Here is a 14,345-nt window from a genome sequence, read left to right on the forward strand (position 1 = left end):
AGAAAGTTGTGTGTGTGAGCGGTTCCGGAAGGGGAGGTAGGTGAAGGCAAGTGTGTGAATGCGTGTTCAAGCACGTGTTTCGTCAAGAGTAGGTGTTTCTGGCATGCATGCGAGCCGCAACGAAAGTCGTCGAGAGCACCTGTACATTTTATTTGCAACATCACTTTAGGTGTACTGCGTTTTTTTTTTCTTAAAAAAGGGGGTGGAGGGGGGGACAACTGGAATTAAAAGTAACTAGTAACATGACACCTCACGTTACCGAAAAAATGTTAAGTACGTTACCCGTTACAGTTCGGAAATAGTAACAAGTACGTTACTAAGTTGCCGAAAAAAGTAAGGCGTTACCGCCAACACTGATTGTAACTGCATGTTTCAAATTTGACAGCTTGATGGGCAGACTACATCTAGAAATGGAGCACAGGTGCTCCAAAGTTCTCCAAGAGAGCTCTATGACTGTCCAAACTGCTCTGAAATGCATTTTTTTTTGGTGCTCCAATAATTGCTCTTAATTATGGTTTGGTGGTAGCACCACTGGACATAGGACTGGATATTTTGCTCCTAGTATCCAACAAAAAAAAAAAAAAAAAGTTCAATTTCTGACATGATTGAACTAATGGTGTCTTCGGCTGACAGCACTCGTGGAGTTTTCCACGCACTCGTGCGGTGCCCTCTGTTCGGCTGGGACAAGCACGACACGGGTGCGTGCCACTGTGTCACCGTGGAGACTGACAGTGGAGCTGGTGGAGCGCGGTGCAATCCCGCCGTGCAGCGCGCGCTAGCAGACACCACGGCGAGACGACGCTGTTGGCGCAGACAATTTCACCACACAGTGGCCGGTAGGAAGCATCGAAGAAAAGGAAGAAACAAATGAAGCATCACAAGTGGGCATATTTGAAAGAAATGTTGAATATTGTAGCGGCTGCAGTGCATTTATTCGCACTGCAATCACGCAGCCACCTGCCGGCGAGCTCTGTGCGTTGACCGTATGAAAAATGAAAGGTTTGTCAATATTTTAGTGCGGCAAACGGCAAAAGCGGTTCTTCTGGCATGCCTGCACTTTATGACATCATACTTTTTATCAACGTGAGCATAGGTTAAAAGATATGTGGGGAGCTGAGATTGGCTTGAGAATCGTCGGCAGATCTTTTCGGATGTTACTCTAGCTGCTCTAAAGCGTATGCATCGAAACCGGCAAGCATAATGCCGTGGTGTTGTGTCTGACAAACCTGCACTAGCACAATCTCGGTATTTCATGAGCATGGTCGTCGTTCCCGCATTGCCCACCATCGCTATGAATGCCGGTCCTGCGCGCTGTTACTGAAGAGATGGTTGCTAACTGTACAAATTGCTGACTGCAGTCGTTGCCGTCGGCCGCTCGTAAGAATAGCCTCAGAGATTCGTGAGTCTCGGAGGTCACGGTGAACAGAGGGCAGCGGAAAGAGCAACGGCACTCTGTTAATGTCTCGCACGTTCGGCTGAGATGCAAGTGGACGTGCCACTCGTGTAGTATTTGACGTCACTTCCTAAGTACCAGCACGGAGGCAGTGCGGCTCAACCGAAAACACCAGAAGAGAGTATTGCCTCAACATTAGGCATGGGAGTATCGAAGATGCATGTATCTCCTATACTATCTATTGACACATTTTGAGTATCGGTATTAGGTATCGCTTGCCAAAAATGAAAGTATCGGAGTATCCGTATCGAAAATAAATTTTTAGCATATCGTGTATTTTAATGATACTCAACAAAAAAAATTTGCAGCAGATTCTGACAAGTTAAGTTGTTGGGCGAGTTAGTTTCTATATTCCATAACTACAGCGCAACAAACGGGACGTAGAAGAAGGACACAGGCAGGGACACAGCACAGCGCTGACTCGCAACTGAAATCTTTATTAGCTGCTAGCCGAAATAATTACCCGACTGGCGGCCAGAAATGGAAGGCAGTGCACACAAGTTACAAATATATAAAAAAAACTCGAAATACAGCACATGCGTGTCAGCATTCGCAGTCGAGGTAACGTTTTTCTTTTTCTGATAGCGATACGTAGGGTGCGCTTATACAATCTTTTGGGAGCCTTGCTATCATGTGTGCTTCTAAAATTTCTCTTGTCAGCGAGTCGTGGTTCCTACCTATCACAACGCACTCGTTGTACAGTTGCTTGCTGGCATCGATGTCATCTTCGCCGTCATCTTCATCACTTTTGCAGTTTCTGCAGTGTTTGGCTGCGTGAGACATTATAGTCCTGCTCCTTTAATCTTTCGTTGATACATCGGCCGGTTCGGCCGATGTATTGCTTCCTGCATGATAGCAGCAAAGAGTAGATGACTCCCTCCTGGCAGGGGACAAATTGTTTTGTATGACTTTTCAAGCAGCCGCGTGGTTCACTGTTGGCCGAATTCACTTGCTTCACCAGGCTGGACAATCGAATGGAATATAGAAACCAACTCGCCCAACAACTTACCTTGTCGAACTTCATTTCTCGTACAAGGGGCTCTTTTCCATATGAGTTTGATCCTTTGATCCACTTCACTTTGTGCCAGTCGTCGCGATTGCGTCGTGCATAGCGAGAACGTTCGGTTTTTGCGTCCGCAAGAAGATCCTTCCACCTGAAGTCTTGACCCTACTGGGCGGCGTTCAGCCCTCAGCCGGACATGACAGAAAGGTAAGCAAGTTACTCCAAGCGGAATGGCAGTGGCAGGTGCATGTGTACAGGGAGCACCTCAAGCATCGGGTGCAAATGTCTTCGGGACCGGTTCACGCATGGAAACAATGGCATCAGGTGTCACGGTGCATCAACCGCACCACAGAGTTCCTATGGCAGCAAACTCTTCCCAGACTTCGTGCGCTTCTGCCAAAGAAGAGTCCCCCATCCAGACAACAAATCCACACCGCAGAGAACATTTCTTTTCCTGGGAACGTCAAACGAGTTCTCAGCCTGGGGCCCAAGTTTGCGGTTGAGCCAAGGAAATTCAGACCGGAGCTCTTGGCCATGGTTAGGCAAGTCTCTAGGCAGGCCGGAAAAACTTAGACGGAACGGTGTATATCTGAAGGTGTAGACGTACTAACTAGGTACAGGCGTTCCGGAAAGAACCTACCTTTGCAGAAGACGGTTAAGTGGCTGAAAGATAACTCCTATTCATTGTTACCTGCTGATAAAAATGGCGGCTTCGTTGTTTTGGACAAGGATGCGTATGTGTCGAAAGCATCAGATGCTGTCAATGCCGTGTTTGACAAATGTAACAATGTGTCAATGGCTAAGGTGAAGACTAAGGCGAAAAAACTTCTGAATAGGCTAAATTTGACCAAGCTAGCAAGTGTGATAGCAAGTAGCTACAAAATTTGCCTGCAGATGTTTTTCACAGCAAAAACCCACAAGCCAGAGTGGCCGTTTCGTGTATTAATTTCTAAAACTGGAACATGGCAGAAAGATGTCGCGAAATTTTTGCAAGAAAAACTAAGGGTTTTATTTAACATTTGACGACCCTTTCAGGGTGAAAAGTTCGAACGAAGTAATAACGTTTCTAAAATGCAATTACAATAAGAAACTTTGGGGATTTTCTATTGATCTGAAAGACCTTTACTACACTATTCCTCAGGCTGAAATTATGTCTTCTGTTAGTCACTTCACTGACCAGTATGGTGCCGTTGCATTCCAGAATGAATGCAGGATTTCCACAGGCAGCTTTCTCTAGAGTCCACTTTTGCTCCAATGGAATGGTGATGTTTACATTCAAAAAGATGGTATCTGTATTGGTTCATGCCTTGCACCCATCCTTAGTGACATGTTCCTGGCTTGGCGTAACCAAATATTGAATGAGCGGTTCGAAGGGTCCCGTGTTTGTTGCATTTTTAGGTTTGTAGACGACTTCTTGTGTTTTTAGAAATGTGACGACCTCATTCGAGCAGCAGTTCCTTCATGTTTTTTCAGTGTTCTCTGAGTGCCTGAAAGCGATGATTTTAACACACGAAGTACCACTTATTGACTTTATCAGGTTTTTAGATCTCTCACTTCAATTCACTTCTTCCCATGTATGTTGGGCTTTGGAGCCCCGTGGTCAAAAACCCATCCTGCCATACTCATCAGCCCATTCGAAGCTCGTGAAAAGAGCAATTGTGCATTCAGTTTTTGACAATGTTTTAAAGAAAGCATGTGAGCACAGGTTGGAGCAAAGTTTCCGCAACCAAGTAGACTGTTTGACGCAGGCTGGTCACCCTTCAGATGTTCTGGTTTCAGTCGCAGAAAAATTGCAGAAAAATTTGAGGTCTGATGGCAATAGCAAAATTAATACGGAGAAAAATAGAAAAGTTGCCGTTGTGCCATATCTGCATCAGGTCTCACACAACCTGAAGAGAATTGGAAAGCATGTGGGGGTTGATGTTGTGTTTTCGGCACCTATTCGATTGTCCAGCCTGGTGAAGCAAGTGAATTCGGCCAACAGTGAATCACACGGCTGCTTGAAAAGGCATACAAAACAATTTGTCCCCTGCCAGGAGGGAGTCATCTACTCTTTGCCGCTATCATGCAGGAAGCAATACATCGGCCAAACCGGCCAATGTATCAACGAAAGATTAAAGGAGCATGACTATAATGTCTCACGCGGCCCCATAGTAGGCCACGTAGCCAAACACTGCAGAAACTGCAAAAGTGATGAAGATGACCATGAAGATGACATCGATGTCTGCAAGCAACTGTACAACGAGTGCGTTGTGATAGGTAGGAACCATGACTCGCTGACAAGAGAAATTTTAGAAGCACACATGATAGCAAGGCTCCCAAAAGATTGTATAAGCGCACCCTCCGTATCGCTATCAGAAAAAGAAAAACGTTAACCTCGACTGCGAATGCTGAAACGCATGTGCTTTATTTCGAGTTTTTTTTTATATATTTGTGACTTGTGTGCATTGCCTTCCATTTCTGGCCGCCAGTCGGGTACTTATTCTGGCTGGCAGCTAATAAAGATTTCAGTTGTGAGTCAGCGCTGTGTTGTGAAACCGAGCAGCTGTACATGGGAGTAAGTATAGTGTAATGAGGTGATGCATACTCTAAAATAAAGAATACAGTTAAAACTCGATTTAACGAAGTTGAGGGGAGCCGTGAATTATTTCGTTAAATCGAGAACTTCGTTAAATTGAATGAGGCATTTCTTGGGCACATAATTCAGTACATTCGATTACAGTAAAACCTCGTTAAAACGTACCCGCTTAAACAGTACTTTCGTTTTAAAAGTAGTAAAGTCAAGTCCCCGACTGAGCACCCATTGAACATAATGCATTTTGCATCCGCATAAACCGTACCAGCTTATCGCGGTCGTATCGGTTAGCACGTACCATTTTCACTTTTCGTCGCACTCGCGCGTGACGAATTCACGCCGGTAGCACCGACCCAAAGGACGGTTCGGCTAGCGGCGCAACAATCTTCCCTAAATACCGCCGACGGGACGGCAAGCCACACAGCTAATGACAAATTGGCGCCAAAGTTGGTAATCATACAACTAGCCCAATCTTTGGGGGTCCGTATGGTCATCGTCATGACCCCCCGCGCTACTTTCGAGTGGGTAGCGGCAACATCACGACCGGCGCCGCTAGCGCGTATGAAAAGAAACAACAAAAATTCTTACTCGACAAGAAAGGCCCGAGGGGACTACAAATTTATTTTCCGCCAAAGAAGTCGGTGATCTTTGCCTGCGTGCGCTTTGTGAGCAACGGCCGCACCGATTTCTCTTAGGTCTGAAGTGCGTCCAGCGCGTCTTCCGTCCCCTCGTGTGCGCCGGCAAAATGTCGCAGCAGATCGAGAGCATCCATCACCTGACCTGGTGTCGGCACGGGAGCTTCGGGAGCGTCTTCAGCCGTCACTCCCTCCATGCTTCCTACAAGCCGCAACATATCGGCATCAGTCAAAACATCCGTTGTGACTGCGTTTGCGTCGGCGTTCACGTAGTCTGAGAAACTTATGCCTGTGGGCACTTCATCCACTGAGCGAAGGTGTTCCCAGGCATCTTAATCCTCGTGCACGGCGCTCGCGCAGTCCGGACCAGCTTCGGCAGTTTCAGGGCCTAGTGTACCGAAACCGGCAGTCCTGAAGCAGTTGACAATTATCGACGGCCTCAATGCTCTCCAAGCCGCCACCACCATCTCAACCGCCATAAAAATATCTATTTTCGTCTCGCGCTTCAGCTCCAGGTTGAGGAGAACTCTGTCGACGACTCGACGCTTGTATGCGCACTTCACGCTATTAATTACCCCTTGATCCAAGGGCTGAACCACGGACGTTGCGTTTGGGGGGAAGTAGCGGAGCTCCACGCTGGTCAGCTCGACCTCTGCAACGTAGTGGGCCGTGCAGTTATCCAGCAACAGGCACACTTTCCTTTTCTGGCGACACATGTCGCTGTCAAATTCCTTCAGCCATGTAGCGAAAATGGCACGCGACATCCACGCCTTTGAATTGGCAACGTACTTCACAGGAAGCTTTTTGGTGCCTTTAAAACAGCGCGGCCTCGCACTCTTTCCGATGACAAGCGGGTCTCGTTTGTCGGTGCCGTCCATGTTGACGCACAGCAAAAGAGTCAGCCTTTGTTTGCTGTGTTTGCCGCCGTGGCACGCCTGCCCCTTCAGGGCGAGTGTTTTTTTAGGCAGCATTTGGTAGAATAGACCGCTCTCGTCGGCGTTGTAGACGTCGCTGGGGGCATATTTTCTCAGAATGTCGGGCACGTTTTCAGACTGCCAGTCGCCGACTACAGCCATGCTTACGCTGCTCGCTTCACCGCTAAGCACTTTCCCGACGATGCCGTGTCGTTCTTTGAAGCGCGACAGCCAGCCGGGACTTGCCTTGAACTCGTTGTCGCCCAGCAAGCACGCGAAAGAGCGAGCTTTTTGTTGGAGCAGGTCTCCACTCACGGGAATACTATTCTTCGCCCGCAAATCCATAAACCAGGCGAAGAGGGCCTCTTCCATTTTGCTTTGAGGAGTGGTCTTCAGCGTTTTTTTGCGCGAGAGATTCCCCGACGAAGTGGCGCGGAGGATGTCATCTTTCCCTTCCAATATTGTGGAGAGAGTACTCGCTGGAATGCCATGTGATGCAGCCACGTCACATTTCTTCTGTCCACTTGTCACAGCACGAATTATGTCCGCTTTCTCGTCCAGGGTAAGCCTTTTTCGTTTCTTGCAGGGCTCCATCTGCTAGTCAGGAGGGTTAGCGGCGCGCTTGCTCGCACACACCACGTCCGCGTTCACGATAGCAAGGCTAGACTGATGGAGGCCTAACAAGCTGAGCTTGACAAAGACGTGCGTTCAAAGGCACGGGGAAATCCGCACAAGAGCGAACACAGAGCACAACACACAAACACACACACAAAAAAAAAAAACATGGATGGATGGATGGATGGATACGGCTGAACCCTTTACATCGGGCGGTGGCTCAAGCCACCTAGCCATGTCTTGTGGAATTTTACTCCTGTCTTGCTTTTAGCCACCAATCAGATAACCTTCGCTTGGTTACTTCTAACCTCTTAAAATCCACTTTCCCTTCACTATCCCTAAACCCCAATGCCTTGGGTAAGTCAGCCCCGCTGCCTTCCACTGTAGGGTGAAGCCCTTTACAGAAACAGGATGGATGAATACGGCTGAACCCTTTATATCGGGCGGTGGCTCAAGCCACCTAGCCATGTCTTGTGTAATTTTACTCCTGTCTTGCTTTTAGCCACCAATCGTATAACCTGCGCTTGGTTACTTCTACCCACTTAAAATCTACTTTCCCTTCACTATCATTAAACCCCAATGCCTTGGATAAATCAGCCCCGCTGCTTTCCACTGTAGGGTGAAGCCCTTTACAGGAAAGTATCAAGTGTTCAGCCGTTTCCTCCTCCTCTCCACACGCAAAGCACAACGTGTCTATCTCGTGGTACCTTGGGCGCTATCTGGATGGAACACGCGAACTGCAACAGCGCCATCTATGAAATGTGGCATGAAACTTTTTTACTGCTGGCGCCATCTCGTGAGCTCGACTCAAAATTAAAACTCGTTTTGCGCCGCGCAGTTTGAAAAAAGCGACGGGATGAAGATGCTCCGCGCTGTTACCGCTGACTCGCAATCAATAAATTTTGGGGTGCTGTCTACAAAATAGACCAAAAATTAACACTTTTTCACCTTTATTTCTCGAAAAAAGGTTCGTTAAATCGGGACAGATCACGGAATCGGTTTCGTTATTTCGGGTTAGTCGAAGCATTGAACCCTATGGGCGTCTGAGGGGGAATTAGGATACCTTCGTTAAATCGGGTTTCGTTAAATCGAGTTGTGACTGTATTGGCATCCTTGAAGGCTCCTTTCCTTTTCCCACACTGCACTGTTACATTTGTGCATGTGAGCATAGAGCTTGTTTTCTGCGTTACTAGTGCTTGTGGGAGAAGCGAGGGCAGCTGCGGCCTGTGTGCTGGACTGAAAAGCAGTGCTCCAAGTGAGTGGTGCTCTGGAGTGCATTCACCGATTGCCAAGGTGACTGTGGTAGAGTTCTGGCTTTGTTGCCACCACGGCTACATAAGGTTGACGCCATAAATGCCCTTCTGGGGAAGTCCAGTGTGGAGTTGTAGCAGGTTGTTACTTTCACTTTTCACTTCGAAGGAGGCAGTGAAAGAATGGATAGAGAAAGAGGTGCTGTAGTGCAGGGCTCTGGAATCAATCTGATGACTTTGACGTGCACTGACATCTTACAGCAGAACATGGAAGCGTGACCTCGGCAGTCGGGATTGATGCAGCGTCCTCGGGCCCAGAAGCTGAGCTCTCTTTGTCAAAAGCAGTGGCAGCAATGTGCAAAGGCATTTTTGGGAAAAAGTGGTGTCCGTGACTAGTCCCCTTCCCCCTTGCAGGTGCCCCTCAACAGCATGTTTGGCTACTCAACGGAGTTGCGCTCCCTGACCCAGGGCAAGGGAGAGTTCAGCATGGAGTACTCTCGCTACTCCCCAGCACTGCCCGAGGTCCAGCAACAGCTGCTCAACGAGTACCGGGCTGAACAGGAAGCCGCGGTTGCTGCTGCGGGTGGAAAGAAAAAGCGCTGAACGCAATCCCTACGACGGACTGAACCAGTGCTGTTGGCTCTCACCACCACAGCTCGGGCTTGAGGACCCTACGGCACATTCAAACGGCCCTTGCAGCTTCTGCTCTTGCTGTGCAAATACTTTGTTGTGCCTGGTGGACCGTCAATCAACCGCTGCTGGCTTGTGGTTTAGTATTGCAGCAGAAGACACTATGCTTGGAGTTTGTTGTTTGAATCCTGTATGCTGTCCTTGGTCTGCAGTATGCTTGGAGTTTATTGTTTGAATCCTGTATGCTGTCCTTGGTCTGCAGTGCACTGTTGTTTCTCGTCATTGATGGCCAGGCCATCGTGGTTCGCATGCTCTGCCCATTAGTTTTTCACAGCTGTTTATAGTGTGCCTGGCAATCGATAGTGGGTAGAAACTAAACCTGGCATTGTGGCAGAGTTTGTGCCTCTGTATCATAGAGTTTACTGTACATGATGGGGTCTTCTTATGGGGCTTTGACGGTGAAGGCCCTCGGTGGTAAGTCGACACTGCAGACGGGGTGTCCTTAGCTTGTCTGTGATGACATCACACCTCACTTCATATCAATAATGACCCCCTGCATGGCATGCCGGCGGAGTGAGCAGTCAAGTCTGGCTGGCATGTTTGCGTGGGCAGTAAGCGGCAGATCTTGTGAGCAATTCTCCATGCTATAGCGAGGCTGTGTGGCAGGTGACTATGACTGGCGCTGTATATAACATGTGGATGAGTGAATGCCTGGGAGTTTTTTTTTGTGTAAAACCAGTCAGTACTTTCGTGATTCATTGTGAAGATAGTACAGTACCCCTTTTACTTCAATTTAAGCTCACAGTTCATATGCTTCCAGAAATAAGACTGGCAAGCTTAGGCCAGCAATACTCGTCGTTGAAAGTGCCAGAAATCAAATGTAGATGAAAATCGGAGACGCACAGTAAAACAGCATACTTGAACTTGCATATCTCGATGAGTGACGCTCCTTTTGACTTTAATCTAGGCTTCAGTGTGAGAGGCTTATGCTGCCACATTTGGCTTTTTGAGAGCACAGAGCCATCTGTCATGTTACTGTAACAGTGTAAGATCATGAAAACATGTCCATGTGGCAACTCAGCAACACACACTCCAGTCCCATTGGTGTGACATTATCATTTTGGGTGAGCTAAACACATTTGGTAAACTGCCATTCGTGATCTGAGAGTACTTGCCAGATGCGTTCCACCCCATTTTCGTTATTTTACTCTTGTGGTGGTGTTCACTGCGGTCACTACCTGCTCTGAGTAGGTGTATTCCTTTACCACTTCCAGTGCGTCATTACCTATCATAAACTGCTGTTCCCGCAGGAACTGTGGAATCTTGCCTTAGTTTCTGGGCATCAGTTTTCAGACCCACCTTTGCCTGTCTAGCATACCAATGTCCTGGAAAGGTATAACAGAACAGTGGGTCTACAAATCAGTGTGCAACTTCCGACCAATAAATGTTAATAGAACATTTTCTATTTCAGAAAGCTTTTCTACACCCTAATTTAATTCGAAATATATTTTCTACAAATTATTTGCGAGTTTTTTCGGTTTTGGGAAATTGTTGCCAAGCTGTAAGAAATTTGTATGCGTTCAGGTAAGATATTGTCGCTGTCATGCGAACAAGGTGGTTTTACTAATGTTAAACAGCATTGATTTGTCCTGATCATTGATTTGTCCTGATATGTAAAAATGCTTCAAGATTTTTGTAACTTTTTGTTGAGAGGCGTATGTACAAAGAAGTAGCATTCAACCAATTTTGTTATAACAAATGTTCATAGAGTGTAGTAAATGTTAATACAGTGTTAGGTCAGTAGAAAGTTAATAAAAATTTTAAAGGAAGTTAGCGACCATTTTGTAAGGGTCCGTCGTTCTTGGCAAATGCAGAGCTGCGGGATATAGATGAGGCGGAATTTTGATCAAGTTGATCAAGCATTTGATCAAGATGTCGACACTACAAACTAGCTTTTATTTTATATACTCGTCGAATGTGAACACCTGGTTTGAAAATGGGCACAAGCCAGATGCACTGTGGTTCGTGCTTGCTGAGCATTTTAATTATCTGGGCTCAGCGTGAAGCATCACTGGAGTGCTTTTAAAGCAGGGTAGAAGAGTTAGATATAGATTTGACAAAAGTCTTCATTCTTGTTGCTGCAGCCTGATGTGATTGCTGCGCCAAAAGGCAAAGCCTGCTACATGCTGCTACATTTTGAAAAAATTCGAGTAATCTGCACCAAGCCTGCACCAAAAGTCCATACTTCCAGGAGAACTAAATACAACTAACAGTAGAACGCTAATAGTAAACGCCGGTAGCAGTGTGCCCGGGTCGTGTGTATTTTTATTCTTTGTGTTTTGTGTTCTAGTGTATGTGTCACATAGGGTGTATTAAATGTGCGTTTGTGTGGGTACACCTGTCGCCTAGTCCATTCTTTCGGTCCGAGTGTTCTCCGGGGAGATCCGTGACACTGAGGAGTGGAAGAAAGCTGTCATAGTGCTTTTTCTGAAACCCGGAAAACCACCAAGTCCTAGCAGTTACAGACCAATAGCGCTCGCCAGCTGCATTGCAAAATCTTTCGAAAGTGCAATAAACATTAGACTCAACTTCGTACTGGAATCTCGGCAACTATTAGATGTACATCAATGTGGATTCAAAAAAGCATGCTCCATCACTGATCACCTTGTCCGCCTAGAAAACACCGTCCCGGAGGCATTCATTCACAAGCAGCACCATATCGGGGTCTTCAACCTGGAGAAGGCCTACGATACCACGTGGAAGTTCGGCATCCTCTGGGATTTAGCAGAGCTAGGTAGCCGTGGCAGGATGCTGAACTGTTTGAACAACTTGCTTGCAAACCGCACATGCAAAGTCCGCCTTGAAGAAACTCTGTCCATGTCTTTCACCCAAGAGAATGGCATTCCCCAGGGGTGCATTCTATGCACTCTTCGTAGTAAAAATGAATTCCTTAGCTAAAGTAATACCCAAGTCCATAATGTATTTGGTTTATGTAAATGAACTAGAGATAGCTTACACTTCCTGCAGCATATCGTCATGTGAGAGACAAATACAAATCACACTAAATGAACTTGCTGTTTGGGCAGAGAAAAATGAATTCAAGTTTTCTCCTCAAAAAACAGTAGCTGTTCTGTTCTCATTGCGACGAGGCCTACAGGTCAGTCCCAACTTATATTTTAATCAAGCCACTCTACAAATTAAACAACAAATTTTTAGGCGTCACTTTTGACAAGAAACTTGCATTTCTACCACACATTAACAACCTTAAAAAGAAAGCATCCCAAGCCCTCAATGTATTAAGGGTGCTCTCGTGAAAACGGTGGGGGTCCGTAGAATCTATTGCTCTCTGCTGCGCTCCAAGCTGGACTACGGGTGCATAGTATATGGTTCAGCAAGAGCATCCTACTTGAAACGACTCGACCCTGTTCATAATCTTGGTCTGCGTCTTGGTCTGCCCGCACTAGAGGATAGAAGAGTCACACTTACATGCTCATACGTCCTAAAAACCTGTTCTCTTTCTAAACATCTCCGACATCCCATTGTTACCAAGTGCCCATCTAAAAGATTATTCATAAATAAACCACAATTTATCAGGCCACTTATAATGTGCTGTGAAGATAAATCCAAAGAGTTAGTGGTACTAGACGCCCTACCAAATATTGCAAAAAGATCTGAATATTTGCCACCATGGTACAGCCTCCCTTCAGTAGGTGACTTCACGCTGACACACACAAAAAGGAAGCTCCACATGAGCTCATACTACAAGAATTTTTTGCACTACAAGAAAAATATGACACATACACTGAATTTTACACTGATGGCTCAAAAACAGTCATGCTGGAAGTGCAGTAATTCAAGGAAAAAATGAAAAACTGATACGACTGCCACAGTATGCATTGGTTTTTACTGCCGAGTGTCATGCCATCTTTGTAGCCATAGAACAGATAGTAAAACAAAACAAAGTAGCATCATTTACACAGATTCCCTGAGTATGCTCGAAGCACTGCACTATAGAAATGTTGCTGAACCCTTAATACGAAACATCATACATAACATAGTTAAAATCACAAAACGGAAATATAACGTTATGTTCTGCTGGGTCCCTAGCCATGTTGGAATTGTGGGTAATGAGAGAGCAGAAGCATGCATAGCACATGCTCAAATTGGTCAAATAAAACAAGTTAACATGCCACACAGGGTTTTTTTTAAATTACTGCACAGTAAACTCAGAAATAAGTGGCAGGTTGAATGGGAAGAGCAGGCAAACAACAAACTGCATTCTATAAAGCCCGTTTTAGGAGAATGGAGATCATTTAGATATCGGGAACGTTTTACTGAGGTTATTTTATGTCGGCTACGCATTGGACACACACACCTTACACGCGTCTTCTTACTGACAAAACGCGGCAAACCTCTGCGAAATGTGTGGTGATGAACTCACAGTAAACCACATTTTAACCTCGTGTACAAAACTTGAACAACCAAGGAAAAAATATTATACAACATTCTACAATGAATACATCCCATCACACCCCATGTTGCTTTTGGGTGATCGAGCACTGGTTGATTTTTCAAGTATTTTTAAATTTCTCAGAGAAGCAAATGTTTTGAAAAAACTCTAGGTATAAAAAGTGTAACCTTTAAAGGGACCCAGAAAGGGGGTCGCAATAAAAGTGTGATATGTCTGGGATGTTAAAAGACGACAGTTCATTATTATCCTCCAGCAAGAATTATTTTAATGCGTTTTGTGGAAGCTGAGTTATGCGCAGACAAAATTTGATCTTCCACGTCTTCGCGCCTTTCTTTCGCTCGCTTGCCAAAATGGAGGCGCTCCTCCGCTGGTCCAACACCCTCTAGAGAATTTGAGAAGGCGTGAGTACTCCCGTGACGTCACAAAAAGAGGCCTACAGTCGCCGCCACTTACGGTGGAGTTTGTGGAATCACAGCTGGGATCACCTAGCAGAAATAATCTTCCGTTGATCAATCCACGCTTTTTCTTCTACTAAACGCTACAGTAAAGAGCAGGCACTTTACGAGGCATTTATTTAGAGGCAATAGCCATTAACCAGCTTTGTAAAGGTTGTTTATAGGTACTAATATGAGCAACCCTGTCGCGTTCTCGTCTTTCTCAGTAAGCATTTATCTTTGTACATTCTTTTAAATAAATTTACCTCTGTTTTAAAACGTTAACCTTTCTTATTTCTGTACCTACAATTTTATGGAAGCACATTTATAATGAGAAATGAAACACACTTGATTAGCTTCATAGA

General features: G+C 45.8%; 1 protein-coding gene across 1 annotated transcript in view; it reads left to right on the forward strand.

The window, feature by feature from the left end:
* The window catches only part of mEFG1 (mitochondrial translation elongation factor G 1), a gene marked incomplete in the record, with an annotated part of 231,007 nt that extends 219,537 nt beyond the window's left edge, over positions 1 to 11,470 (forward strand). The window contains 1 exon segment of the mRNA XM_077657109.1: positions 8,860 to 11,470. Within this exon segment, the coding sequence (XP_077513235.1) occupies positions 8,860 to 9,048 (189 nt within the window).
* Positions 11,471 to 14,345: the final 2,875 nt, after the last annotated feature.

The sequence above is a fragment of the Amblyomma americanum genome, chromosome 3 (assembly GCF_052857255.1).
Source record: "Amblyomma americanum isolate KBUSLIRL-KWMA chromosome 3, ASM5285725v1, whole genome shotgun sequence".
Taxonomy (NCBI): Eukaryota; Metazoa; Arthropoda; class Arachnida; order Ixodida; family Ixodidae; genus Amblyomma; species Amblyomma americanum.